This window comes from Eumetopias jubatus, unplaced genomic scaffold, assembly GCF_037043125.1.
Source record: "Eumetopias jubatus isolate StellerSeaLion01/CBP00866 unplaced genomic scaffold, mEumJub1_p1.0 scaffold_3, whole genome shotgun sequence".
NCBI classification, from domain to species: Eukaryota; Metazoa; Chordata; class Mammalia; order Carnivora; family Otariidae; genus Eumetopias; species Eumetopias jubatus.
Genome location: NW_028274809.1, coordinates 5,241,212 through 5,256,124, shown reverse-complemented (window position 1 = coordinate 5,256,124; position 14,913 = coordinate 5,241,212). Strand labels below are relative to the sequence as shown.

The following is a 14,913-nucleotide window of genomic DNA, read 5'->3' as shown; positions in this document are numbered from 1 at the left end:
GATGGTTGCTGGCACAGGCTGCACGTCTCTGAGACTAGGGATATTTGCAGATACAAGGGGCAGACAGATCAAACTTTGAAAACATGGATATTCGTGGAAATTTGGTCCTTTCTTATTGTTACTGCAACAGCAGTATTCATTAGCAAAATTTTCGGAATACATATTCAGACACATAGACAACTAGACAATACTCTTTGCCTCCTCTGTTCAAGTGAATCGTCAAACATCTCCTGTCTTTACGGACCATCTTCGACATGCATATTTGCCAAAATGAGATTGTGCCTCAAACACTGCATTACGTTCTGGATCACCCAATATGACATTTATTTCTCCAACATCATTTTAACATGAAGTCCCATAATTTACTGAGTGAACCTCCTGTTTCTGAACCTTTGGGAGGTTTCTGCCTTCTTACGAAATTAAACAGTGTTTTGATGAGTTTTGGGGGCACATGATGGGTCATTCCCTTAGAACGAGGCCACACCCGCAGCTGCTGGGTCTTAAGGCTTGTGTTGTTCAGGTTTTCGCCGATGTTGTCAACCTGCCCTCCTGGAAATTCTCTGCTTACACTCTCTCCAGCCGTAGGTAAGTGGATCTGTTTTTCTACATGCCTCTCCTTAACGAGTATTAACAATAAAAAACTCTTTGCCAATTTGTTAATGAAAAATGGTATCCTTTGCTCTTTTAATTTTCATTTAGCAATGAAAAGCCTTCATTTAAATTACCCACAGATAGTTTGAGGTCATGGGCAATTAGATGTAATTAATTCATAATTGAACTCTCCAGAAGTTACACAGAACGGTTCCCTCCAGCTGCCGGTAGAGGGCTCTTCAGTCCTGTCAAATATAACTGCAGGGCTTCAGTTAGTGTCAATTCAGGCATGAAGGCGAATTTCCAGCAACAAGTGTTTTTTTTTTCCCAAATTCTGGGGAGCTCTATCAAACAATTAAAGACTTTTCCTTCCATGTGAGTTTGATGGCTTTGATTTTTGTAATCTCTAAAGAAATGCTGTCACCATCAGAATGAGATTCTCCTGGGTTACATTATGATGGCTCCCTGGTGAAAAATGTATCTGGCATGCTTGGATTACTATGGTTTGCCCAAATGACTCCTGGAAGCTTTGGAAGTTCTCTCTGAAGATGTCCTGTTTTGCTTGCCTTAGAGAACCTGATGAAAAATCAGCTATTTTTCCCGCCTAATGGTTGAGTCTCAGTTTACCAAACAGAAAAGAACCACCCACTCATGCATCCAACCATCTATCCATCCACCCACCATCCGTCCATCCATCCATCCACCCACCATCCATCCACCCATCCATCCAAACATCCACCCATCCATCCACCCATCCATCCATCCATCCATCCACCCATCCATCCATCCATCCACCCACCATCCATCCACCCATCCATCCATCCATCCACCCATCCATCCACCCATCCATCCATCCATCCATCCACCCATCCATCCATCCATCCACCCATCCATCCACCCACCACCCATCCATCCATCCATCCACCCACCTACCATCCACCTACCATCCATCCATCTATCCATCCATCCATCCATCCATCCATCCATCCATCCATCCACCTACCATCCATCTATCCATCCATCCACCATCCATCCATGTACCCATTATCTATCTATCCAGCCACCTACCCACCCACCTTTCCTTCTTTCCTTCTATCTTCCCTTCCATCTACCCACCCTTCCTTCCATCTGTTTACCCTTCTTTCCTTTGTCTATCCATCCATCAATCCACCCCATCCACTCATCTACTTACCCACCCACCCACCCACCCATCCTTCCTTTCATCTATCCATCCATCCATCCATCCATCCACCTACCATCCATTTGCTGTGGTGTGATCAAGCTGTGATATATCAAGCTCAGTGGTGGGAGACAGGAGGGTCTGGGGACTGAGAGACAAGGTCCCTGCCTGCATAGAGTGTGTAGTTTCTGTGTCTGAATGGGAGTTGCTGGGCACAGGGAGCCAGCCACCAGTGAGTTGCTGCCATGCTGGGGAGGAGTTGGAGAGGTGTGGGTTACTCAGGGAGAGGGGAGGCTCATGTTCCCAGACTGGACTCACTTGGATTCTGTTTAAGTACTTAAAACATGAACACATTTTGTTCTGTATTTCCACTATTTAAAAATACTTAAAATTTCAATTTCCTTGCATTACCTTTTATGAGATTGCAGAAATTACTTCAAGTCCTCACTGGGTGTTAGCTGGGAAAAACCATAAATGATGCTCAAAAGAATTGCAGAGGTGTACTAAAGGGTCAGGAGCCCGGCTGGGCTGACCCTGTATGGAAAGGAAGGTAAACTAAGGCAGAGGAGAGGACCAGGAAGGAGCCAAGATACAGGTCCAGTTGACAGACTGTGGCAGATACCGTGAGGGGAGTTGGGTCAGCGCTAGCCACAGGAACACATTGATGTTATTGCTAATTATCGGGCTGTATTCAAGGGGAGGGTGTCTGAATGCTGGTAGGCATTAGGCTTACAAATCACCTGGGCTTCCCTTTGGAACCCCTTCTCCTCCTCGGCTCACTCCCAGCCATACCAGGGCTAATGGCTTCATGCCAAACTGCACTGACTGAGCTGACTTTGAGCAGCACAGGGGTTAACGCCTATGTGCATGGCTCTCCTCAACTTCCCATGGCACATCCTAGCCACATCCAAGGCCTTCCCTGCTTTAGGTGTTTCCAAATTGGTTAACAATCCTTTAATACCTGTGGATTGACCCTGGTCCTAGCCCATCCCCCTGAGCCTTCCACGGAACAAGAGCAGATGGACACGATATTTACGGTGATTCACAACACACAGAATGCCTGCACATCCTTAGTGACAGACAACGCTTGGGGCATCCACGGTCTGGGGCCCTCCCTCCCTGCGGAGTCCACTCAACCTTCCGTGGGGATGTGGAGACACTCTGTAGCTTTAGCTCAGTTTTCCTGTGAACCTAAAACTGTTTTAGAATATAAAGTCCACACTAAAAAAAAAAAAAAAAAAAAAGGTTCTGATGTCCATGTGCACTCCCTTCCTCAACCCCAAACCATCTCCATGCTGCAGTGAAAGGTGACCTGGCCTCTGACGGCAGACCCATTCAGGACTTAGGGTCACCGGCCCCATCCTTCTTTTATTTTCATCCCTGGAGCCGTACCAGAGCTCCTAAATTCTGCTTCTGTCCTCCTCTCCCCTCCCCTCTCTCCCTCCTCCCCTTCTTTCAAGGGAGTATATCTCTGTGTTTTGGGGTCAGGTGTAGTAGGTGTTTGCTTTATCCTGATTGAATTCCACCTTGCGAAGGTGATTCCCATAGTTATTACATTTATTACATATCTGTGTGTTTGAAAAAAAAAAAACCATCCACAAACAGCAACAATGTCTTTGTTTGGGTTATTAACCAGGAGTGTAAGTTTCCATGAGCTATAGCAACATAATTGGCTGGGCTCTCCATCACCCGACTCCTGGACCAGCTGTTTATACCAGCACATCTGGGCAAGATCCCTTGGCATGCGGCCACAGGCTGTTGGCTGTGAGCCCAACGAGGAGCCCCTGGTGGGTGGTGCCAAGGCATGAACAGCATCCTGGCTTCTTTTTGTCCAGACATGCAGGCCGGTATGGGCCACATGGCCTGGATTCGCTGCTGCTGGCTGTTGGCGGTGGCCTCCCTCCAAGTCTGGCCCTCACTGGAGGAGAGGGAGGGCTCAAGGACCACAGGGAGGAGGAAACATCTCTCCCAAGACCTGGAGCATGAGACAAGGAGTTCTCTGCCTGATCTGCCTCCCTGGCTCTCCTGGCCTCCCCTCGGCCTTCTCCTGGGAGGACTGGAGGCTCAGGAGAAAGGGATCCTGGACAAGGGGGAACCCGGAAGTCGTGGAAACCCGCTGGGGTGCCAACAGCATGCGATAGCTTCCAGCTCCTCACCTTCTCATGCTGAAGTGTCCCCAGCTGACACTGACCCAGAAATGCCCTTGCCCTTGGGTCACCGTGAGGGCACGGCAGCCACAGGCTGGGCACGACGGAGGCTTCCCTCCCTCAGCGGCCCATCGGGAGCCATGTTCTTCTGCAGTTTTAGTCAAATTAGGCACTCTGAGCCTCACTTTTCTTGTCTGCAAAATGGAGACTTTAATTCCTGCCTCACTGGGGATTGGTGCAGTTAAAAAGGAAGGTGTGTGTAAAACCCCTTTGCATGTGCCAGATTCCAGGCCAGAGGAGAGTCCTTCCTGCTTTTCTATCCCGATTTACCAATATGAAGACTCGAGGAGGCTGGTGCCTTGCCTTGATAGGTTCTTCATCTTCTTCTTCTTCTTCTTTTTTTTTTTTTTAAGATGTATTCATTTATTTTAGAGAGAGACTAAGACTGCAGGGGGGAGAGGGGCAGAGGGAGAGGGAGAGTGAATCTTAAGCAGAGTCCATGCTGAGTGTGGAACCCAATGTGGGGCTCGATCTCACAACCCTGAGATCATGACCTGAGCTGAAACCAAGAGTCGGAGGCTTAACGGGCGGTGCCACCCAGGTGCCTTGATAACTTCTTTTGTCTGCACAATATGTATTAAATAGTAATCAATTATCACATTTCTTAATTGTTAGATATATTTCTAATATTTCCCCACTAAATAGATGTGTATTCTTTTCCACATATAGCTTTAGCATAAGAGGGAATTTTAGATAACAGTTGCTTACTTGTACAGTAAACTCATTTCTTCAAGGAACTCCCTTCTCCAAGCTGTTAATGTATTAGCATTATTGTGTGCAAAACAAAGGAACCCACCAAAAATAATGATCACAAAATGGACTGGAATTTGTGCCCATGAAAACAAATCGGAGGCGTGTTTCCCCACTGTTTTCCCACGTGCAGAGTGGGCTGGGTGAAGCTCTGAGTGCCACCAACCAGGAGTGTGCTTAGGAGCGGTTTCCTAAGAGTTGCATTCTTGACTTCCCAGAGATTAATTCAGGGATAGGAATTCTTTACAAGGAGACGTGATGAGTAACAGGCCCTTCTGTTATAGTTCACCTTCTCCTGCAAATGCCGAAGATCCATATTCTGCCGCGTGCCTGCCGCAACCCACTCCACGGCTCACGTAACACAGGAATGCACCATGGCTTCCTGCCCTTGATTTTCCGGCCCAGGCATAATTTCCCACTTTTCTTTGGTTAATTAAAAGCAAATACCTCTTTGCGGGGCAGAGAGCTGCTCTATCAATCATGCCAGGACACAGTGGCCTCAGTGATCGTGATTTTTAATTGAACGATGCCCACTCCTGAGACCTTTGCGTCTTTCATTCATCTGTTATATACATGGTAAAGGTGACACTTAACGAGGTATGTGTCAGGCTCTCTGACATGGAGTGGCCTCGTTAGATAAACACACTCTTCCACGTTTTGAAAATGTGACATTCGGCATTTTGGGGCCTACGTGATGTTAGAATGCAATGATTCTAATAAATGCAAAGATAGCTCACTTGATATCAAGATAACCTCTCGGCAGCAGAAACAATAACTTCTTGAGAGAGAGCACATCAGGATCATGCCATTGGCTCTGTCCTAGGGTCATACCAGGAGCAAGTGAGCCATTTGCTAGGAGGGAGAAGAGGCTCACTTTAGCCGTACTTCAGTGAGAGGCAGAATAATGCAGTGATTGCACCTGGCGGCTCAGGACCCAGACTGTGCGGGCTCACGTTGCAGCAATGCTGACCAGGGAAATTACTTTAAATGCTTTGTGCCTCACTTTTCTCATCAGTAAAACGGGGATAATGACAGTGCTTCCCTCATACAGTTGTTGTTGAATGAGTTAATACATAGAGAAGTGCTAGAACAGGATCTGGTATATATGGATGCTTATGAAATGCCAATAGTTTAATATTTATGTGCTCCTGTCTGTTACTTGACAATGTCAACAAAATTAGGTATTTAGAATGAATGTATTTAGGGTTTTATTTCGGGGTAGGGGGAAGAGGCAAGAGGATAGGTTTCTTTTACTTTTCCTCTGAAGCACTTAGTCCTTAGAGCCTGGTGGGTAAGCACATGAGGCCACAAGCCAGGCTGCTGGGCTTTAAATTCCAACTCGGGTTCAAATCCTTGGCTAGCCTCAGAAATGTGCTTGCACGCTGGAAGATTCTGAGAAGCTCAGTGGAGAGCAACAGTTGGAAAATCAGAAGAACTAAGCACACACCTTAGTCTTTGCCAAGTTAAAGGTGCTTGTTAAATACCTCAGGCTTTCCATTTAAGGTTCATTGAAGTGAAGATGATGTTCTAGGCCTAAGAGACTTAGACTAAGGGCACCTTAGACTAAGGGCAAAATCAAAATAGATGCACAATAACAAAATGGCAAACAAAACCTTTGCAAGCTCAAGCTGATCAGCCGGTAATTTAACTGCCTGTCAGAACAAAGCCCAGCATGCCCCGAGTATCAATAACATATCACCCACAATGTCTAATATGCAAATAGCAATTATTAACGATATGAAGAAACAGGAAAATCGACACACGGTCAAGGACGGAATTCAAATAGAAACCAACTCCAAGATGACCCAGTGTTGGAATTGCAGACAAGAACGGTAAAGCAACTCTTAAGTTGACTTAAAGGAAAAGATAGTCATATTGAATGGACAGATGGAGAATTGCAAGACAGAAATAAAAATCTATAAAAATAAGCAAAGTTAAATTCTATAACTGAAAAACAAGATGTCAGAAATACCAAAAAAAAAAAAAAATCCACGAGATAAGCTTAATAGCAGATTGGCAATGGTAGAAGAACAGGTAGGTAAACTTGAGTACAGACTAATAGTAACTATCCGAAGTGCCAACGAGAGAGAACAAGACCTGAGTGACTCGTGGAACAATATCAAGCAGTCAAATATACATGTGATTAGAGCAGAGAGAGCATGGGGCAGAAAGAATATTTGAGGAAACAGTGGCCAAAATTTCCAAAATTTGGTATGAAACATGTATTTATGGGTTCAATGATCACAGTGAGCCACAAGTTTAAGTCCAGAGAAAAAACAAAAACTGCCAGCACATCATAGTCAAGCTGTAGTCAACCAAAATAAAGAAAAATACTTAACGAGCATTCGGAGAATAATAACATATGATATACAAGATCAACAGTTCGATTTTCTGATAACTTTTTATCAGAAATTTGGAGGTAAGAAGATGATGGAAGTACATCTTTAAAGCGCTGAAAGGAAAATGTGACCCAGAATTCTATATCCAGCGAAATAGACCTTCAAAAGTGGAGGTGCTATAAGGGCATTTAAAAATAAATCAGATGAAAGCTAAAAAATATTTGTTGCCACCAGACCTGCACTGAAAAAAATGCTGAAGAAGTCCTTCAGCTAAAAGGGAAATGATACCAGGTGGGAACTTGGATTGGTGGAAGGGAACGGAGATCACTGAAAAGAATAAATATGTGAAAGGGTGCAAAATGCTAAATCCCCCCAACATAATTTCTTTAAAAGACACGTGACTATTTAATACAAATAATGTAAAAATAATACCACTCAATTGTGGCGTTTATAACCTTTCTAGATGTAAAATGTATGATAAAAACATAAAGGACACAGGATAACAAATGGATTGTATTGTTCTCACATTTTATGTAAAATCCTACAATATGAACTCTGCATACACTGTGCTAAGTCAAAAATGACTGTTGTAATCCGTAGAGCAATCACTGCAAAATAAGAAAGAGGCACTGCTTAAAAGACAATAAAAGAATCCAAATAGAGTAGTAAAAAATACTGAGTTAACCCAAGAGAAGATAGGAAAGGGTAAACAGAAGAATAAAAGAAGAGATAGGACAATGGAGTACCAACAGCAAAATGGTGGACCTAACGCAACCAGACGAATAACCGCATTTAGTGTAAACTAAAGGCTCCACATATGCTGTCAGGGTGAGTAAGAAAGCAAGACTCAACTACGTGCTGTCCACAAGAAATGCACTTTAACCCTAAAGACATTGAAAATAAAAGTTATCAAGAAAGCTGATGTGGTTCTATTAGCATCAGGTGAGGTAAACCTCAGGACAGGGAGTATCGCCAGAGACAAAAAGGGACATATCATAATGATAAAATAACCAAACAGGAGGTCACACCAATCCGAAATGTGGACACATCTCCTAACAGCGCTTCAACATCTGTGAGGCACAAGCCGACAGAACGAAAGGGAGAAATACAGAATTCCATGATAATGGTGGGAGGTTTCAACACCCTGTGGCAGTGATAGGACAAGTAAATGACTAAAAAATTAGAAAATGAACAAGCAAGTCACAGAACGGGAGACAATATTTGCAATATGTATGTCTGGCAAAGAACTTGTATCCAGAACATATGAAGAACTCTTGCAAATCACAAGGCCAACCATGCAGTGAAAAGTAGGCAAATGACTTGAACAGATATTTCAAAGAAGTTATACGAGGACCAAAAGACCCGTGAAAATGGCGACAACACAATTGTGGACATTTTTCAAAGCTTGCACTTAAAATGTATCCTTAAGATCTGTGCATTTCACCAAATATAATTTTTACCTTAATAAAAATAGTGCAGGAGGGCAAAGAAGAGAAGGACCTAGGTTTGAACCCCAGCTCAGCCACGTCGTCTCGGTGGCCTCGGGCAAGTTACTGAACCTCTCAGAGCCCCAGTGTCTTTATCTGTAAATGGGATGAGTATGGACTCTTCACGGGGCCGCTGAGAAGATTCAACATAACACCACAAAGAGGTGACACGGCTGGTCCCTAGGAGGAGAGGCACCCTATTAAACAGCTTAATGGTCTTTGCTCCCCAAACACCTTCCTCCCCTCCCACCTCCCAGCTCTTCAAACTTCTATTTCCACGGGTTCCTGCAGGACAAGCCGTGGAGGAAAGGAGAGTGGGAAATGTCCCAACCCACCACGGTGGTGGAGACCATGTGACCAAGAGAACAAAATCCCATTGCTGTCATGTCCTCACTCTGACTGTCAACATGATGTGGAAAAGAAACCGTTCCTACGGGCAGCTGCTCACATATAACCATGACTCAGAGCCCCTGAGAACTGACACCTTGCCCCAGGTGTGGGGGACTCCTTGCTAGGTGGGCATCTTCATGCAGTAAAAGCTGGCTTATCTGGCATTCTAGCAACTAAAAGTGAATTGAACAGCGTGAAGACAACCTTGAGGTACTCAATGAAATAAAAATTAAATCCTGTCAAGTTTTAATATTAAATATATTCTGTAATAAAATGCTTGAAAACTTGCTAATCCTTTTGTGTCTATATGCATATTGTGTCGCTATCTGTCATCTACCTACTTACCTACCTGTAAACACCTGTCTGTAGCCATCATCACCCATATCTAAATGATATCAGAGAATCATTGCTTTTAGGGCTGACAGTATCATTTGGTCTGTTTCATTTTGGTGGCAGAAGATAGAGATGCAGGGAGGTGAAGAACTTGTCCCGGGGCTGGGTAGTGTATGGATCTTTTAGGATTTCCTATTCTCCAGCCCAGATATCACGGAGCATTTACTCCCCTGTGGTCAGTTTAGCTTCCCGCAGCCTTTTGGTATCACCTGTGTGAGGCGCAAATGTGCCCAAGGAACCATACCTTGGTAACTCACGCCATGTGTGAAAGAGTATCCAAAATGCAAGAGGCTGATGCCTTATTGAAGGAAGGTGGGCTGGAGACAGAAATTGTGGTTTTCGATTTCAGTGACACGCGGGGACATTTCAGGAAGGATACCTGTGGTGGGAGGAGGTTGATCTGGATGGGACAGTAAGGGTTGTTTATGCAAAGAAAAGAGCTGTTTCTACCTGTTGGATGCTCGGCTAGATGCAAGGATGAAGTGATTTATAGCAGGATGCGATGGGGGAGTTTAAGAGAGATGGGTGCATCAGCCTAAGGAAATCATCTGCTAGGGTCTGTGTTCGTGGGAAACTAACGGCAGGATTTGAACATGCAGTTTGAACGAGGGAGGGGTACTGGGAACCAAGAAAGGCAACAAGTACCTTGATGACCACATGCAGCATCATTTGCAAGCCATTTTTGCCAGGGTACTTCCCCGCAATGTTAGCTGCCGACAAGTTGAAGAGGTTGGCTCCCGTTTCGGTGCAGATGGCGTGGACCAGCATTTTCTTCCCTACCCCCGATGGCCCTGCCAGCAGCAGGGATTTCACCAAAGGAGCCTTCTCGTGCACCGTTGCAGAACCTACAAAAGGCAGAGGCAAAGGCTCTAAAATCCTGCAGAGAAGCTCAGAGGCTCTGAGACGAGGATCCCTCAAGGCTGTTCCTCCAGTGGGTGACCCCAGTTTCTGCAACAGTAATGAATGCGTCCAAAGCATTTCTAACCGGAGGCACATCCCCCGTCTGAGTTGGCCTGTGACACCTTTGATTTGTATGTCAGGGCTCGAGGTGGGGGCCGCCAGGATCTCCTTGCTTATTCTGTACGTGGCTTTCCCTGCTACACCTCACCCTAGAATTTCCCCCACACTCATAATTCTAAAGAACATTCCTGCAATAACTTACCTCTGGCATTTTTTCTAGGGTGGGGGGGTGGGTTTCTCTGCTTGTTGTGTGGCATTATATTCTTTGAAAGCTTAGGAAAAGGAATGTGGACATGCAGCCGCAGCCCGTAAGGGGGCTGGGAATGTTCATTAGTGGTTCTCAGGAGGGAAAGGCGAGAAGTAAGAGCCAGGTGTAAGTAGCCGGACTTCCTCGGTCTGCCCCGGGTTGGAACCCGTTGATGAAGTGCCTTGAGTTACTACGCAGGCACTCGGAGGCCGGCCACACTGCCCATCTCCTCCGGGCCAGAGCGGGACTCGGGTTCGAGCATCTTCTGTCGTCCTGAACACACGTGGAGCGCATGTTGGCATGAAATAATTATGAAATGAAATCCTGGAAAGTGCTGTGATCAAAACATCTACTATCATGTGGCTTTGCTTGGGGCAGCGGCTGGGCACTTTTTGATCAGATGTGAATATAACCATAATAAGATTATTATTGTGCCTTTCTCTCTTTTTTTTCTTGTGTAACTGAAAAGATATAGGGAATTTACCAGATAATCAAGAACAATTTTTATGGTTACCTAACAAACTTGGAAGCCAGTTTTGAGCAAGTTCTGTTTAAAATGCAGTGACACAGGTGTGCTTTATCTGTGGTCAGCGAGGGGTACGGTAACGTAATATGATAAAGGAGATTCTGTTGCTCACGATCGGAGACAGACGCCATTCACCGGGTGGTCTGTTCAGCCCCTGGTATTGGGGGCTGCTCAGTTCATGGCCCTGGCTGGGGGCTGGTGGGGAAGAGTCAGGACTTGCTGTACAGAGTTTATGGCCAGGACGGGAGCTGAACCTGAGTGGACGTGACCAGAACGGGAAGCAAATTGTGCTGACCCCGTGCGAGCCACAGAGGGTTCAGAAAAGGGGGGGGGGTTAGTGGGGGAGCTCAGGCCCGACTTCCGGGAGAGGGTGGAACCTGAGCTGTCCCTGAAGGAGCAGAACTGGGACGTGTAGAGACAGGGACCCTTGAGAAGATGCCGGGCGGTGGGGCACAGTGACTGCGGGCCTGCAGTGGGACGTCAGGAAGGTGCCGGGGAGTGGCAGATAATTCTTGCTAGCAATGTAACAGGGGACAGCAAGGGGCTGGGGAGGGAGGCTGAGGCCAGCTGTAGGGGTCCCTGGGAGGTGGCGGAGGGTTGCAGATGTGCCAAAGCTGCTGGCCGAGCGCCCTCCTCCCTTTTCTCCCTCCACGTTCTGGGGGGCAGTCATATTTCTGGGAGGGGAATGGGTGAACGCTGACCAGATGTGTCCTGGTTCTCTCATATCTGCCCAGGGGGCTTGGAAAGCTCACACCTCGTCCTGGGAGCCTGGGCTGAGGCTCTTGGGGCTCTGGAGGCCAGCGGGTGCTTGTGTTGCCTGGCCACGGTGCAGAGTGGCCTCACGGCGTGTCCCCAGGGCCCTCTGCAGAGTGGCTGGGTTGACTGGTCCTGGCAGTGGTGACTTGAACACAGGGCGAGCAAACACATTCCGTGTTGCCACTGGACACAATTTTAGACCTATGAAATTTAAAGGAAGCACCCAAAGGCAGATCTGTGAATGTTCTCATCTGTCTGGCCGGTTTTTGCCTTGCAAACACACACATCAGTCCCCAGAAGAAAGCCCTGCTGGCTCTGGGACCTGGGCAGGTCAGCAGCCCGTAGGGACTTCGGGTTCCTCATTGACATGAGGAGGATTCAGGTGGGTTGCTTTCTTCTTCTGATGTTTTCAAGGCCTCTTGGAAACAATATCCATTGTTTTGTATCCTTGAGCCAAGATCAAACATACTGCCCCCTTCAATGATGTCTTAGGAGTTCTGTGAACAACAAGCTGGGTCTTGGTGCTCTCTGCTCTACTGTTTTTCCATCTCACTGTGATTTTATTTTATTTTGCATGGGCATATCATAAATATTGCATATCTATTTGGTTGACCCCAGAAGTATCATATAGTTATTTATGATATAAACTTTGTATATATAAAATTTATGTTGACCCCCAATTCCACTTACTACTTCTGACATTAAATTAAAAGAGGAATGAACCACTTCTTGCCAATAGGTCTAAGTCAAAGGAGAACAATATTATAAGTGCCCAAACTATTCCCATATTATTTTAAAGCCAGTTAAACAAATAAAACATGATTTCTATTTCAGAATTGTCATCAGAGCCAGGCCTGGCTGCCCCAGATGACTCAGGTCATACACATAAAAAGGTTATTAAAATGATAAGTGTGAAGGAGAGCATCAGAGAGCCACCCTTCCTGCACCTGCATCGCAGAACTCTGGTCCACTGGTCTGAACAATCATGATGGAATCTTATTTAGCAGTTAGAGTGGACGTCAGTGAAAACCAACAGAGCCTTGATCCTTTAGATTCGTGAAATACACTTTCACTGATTCATGAAAGGCCGGCTTTGTTAAGGACCCAGTAACAGAAGCCTGTGTATAAAAGGCAAGCCTAACATTAGCCCTTTGTCTAATTTGATTAATTTTAATTGCAGGTGCTTGCTTTGGTTATTATCTCTCCAGATGATTGCTGACAGGACTTTCAGCCCAGAATGTTAAGCAGGCACTCAGAAATGGTGTGGACGTGCTCCCCGGCTAGCACCTTCCTGTGCTCTCCGGGATGCACAGTTGCACTAGAACTACCCTCACTCAAAATGATCAGCACAAAGAATTCAACCAGGAAGATGCTGCCAAAGGCACCAAGCAGTGCACCCCTGCTTCTAGGAAACGTGCAACAGGGTGTGGAGACTTTACCTAGTGGCAAGATCCCGTACAGGGCGATGAGCTGTCTGACATCCAGGAGGGAAGGCATGGGTTCTATGGATACCTGGCGAAGCGTGGTCCCCAGGTAACTGTACTCTCCTGGAGGAACAGAAACAGAGGATAAGTAAATGGGAGACTGTGTTGGTCTGAGCTGCATGATCTTGGCACCTGCAAAACTAACACAGAACACATAGTCAACATTTCTGAGCAAATAGAATGGTGTTGCAGGGAGTCATGGAGAACACATCTTCTCTCAGATAAAGGCTTGAGAAAACCCGTCCGGTCATGAAAGCGCCGCTGTCCCCCTGTAGTAACGGGGCATTCTGTTGAGTAGGACGCTAACCTCCTCGGATTTCTAAAAATAACCTTTGAATACCTGAAGTAGAACTAAGTTCTAAAATGAAGGACGTACAAAGTAGACTAAAATATGGTAGGCTTTATTTAATTTATATTTATATTCCAAGCAGTTATGCTTAACATTGGCATAAACTTTAAGAATAAATTATTTAAGATCAACGTGGAATTTGTATTGGAGCAGTGTAAATCTGAACCTAAAATGCAATCATTTGAAAGGAAGGATATGAGTCTAATTTAGGATAAATAGAAACATCTCCTTTTGCAGGTAATATTCATTTACATTTTTATCATTTTCAAAGGATTACCAAAGGAATAATACAGAAATAAATCTCTACAAGTTTAATTAGAAGGCATCAAAGGTCTTAATTGTAACTCGTCATAAATCTGAAGTGTTATTTTCTAACTAATTTAGATAAGGTCACCAAGAAAATTAGTTTGCCTGTCTCCATTTGTCATGAGGAGGGACCTTTATATGCTCACACAGTTCTCTCTTGATTTGTACCTGAATCTGAAGGAAAAATATTCAATGCATGAGTCACAGTGTCTTGATAATTTTATTTTCTGGCTTTTTCTTTCTATAAGAAGTATGGATCTTGCAGAGCTTTTGATGTTCTATACATATGTCCAATAGAATGAGCTTACATGTATGTGAATTAAGAAAAGCTTTAAAGCATTTTCAAATGCTAAGAAAATTAGAATTAAAGACCAGATAATGCTGAGGCTGTTTTGTTGTGGAGGGCAGGCTTTCAAAGCTCCCACATGAAAAAAAAAAAAAGGTCCTTGGCAAGGACAATGGGTATTGGTGGGGAGAATGGGTGATAGCGAAAACTTCCATTGCAGCTTCTGATCCCTGAGCTTTTTAATGAGCAGGTAATAAATAGGAGAGTGGTTAATTTCGCCTTCACTAGAGCAGGAAGAGATCCTGTAGCCTCCATTAAATCCAGTACTTATTGCTGTAAACATGACATTAGAGGCGATCTGAAAGTGACCCCAGTTTTCCTGCTTAAATAAATCCATATTAATACCCAGATGCACCATATTTTCTAGGACCTAACAGATTTCGTTTAGACACATTATATTAAGTTGAATTAGTGGGTGGTGGTTCTAATGGAGTGAAGGACACCACCAGCCCCAGCTGCTTGCCAAGCGTTGGGACTCATCCTGAAAGCGTGTGGCTGTGTTTCACCATAAACCCTTCCCTTCCACTCAGGCAGAACTTAGAAACTTCAGGATTCCCTGCACAGATCCCAGGTCTTCTGAAAAGGCATTTTAAGTACAAGGC

The 14,913-nt window shown here is 45.1% G+C and overlaps 1 protein-coding gene across 1 annotated transcript in view; it reads right to left on the bottom strand.

Moving 5' to 3' along the window:
• DRC11 (dynein regulatory complex subunit 11) overlaps positions 1-14,913 on the bottom strand; it is a 156,289-nt gene that overhangs the window by 25,938 nt on the left and 115,438 nt on the right. The window contains exons 14-15 of the mRNA XM_028105309.2: positions 13,266-13,373; positions 9,983-10,182 (exon numbers count right to left, since the gene is read on the bottom strand). Coding sequence (XP_027961110.1) covers positions 9,983-10,182; positions 13,266-13,373 — 308 coding nt within the window. The remainder of the gene's footprint in view (positions 1-9,982; positions 10,183-13,265; positions 13,374-14,913) is intronic.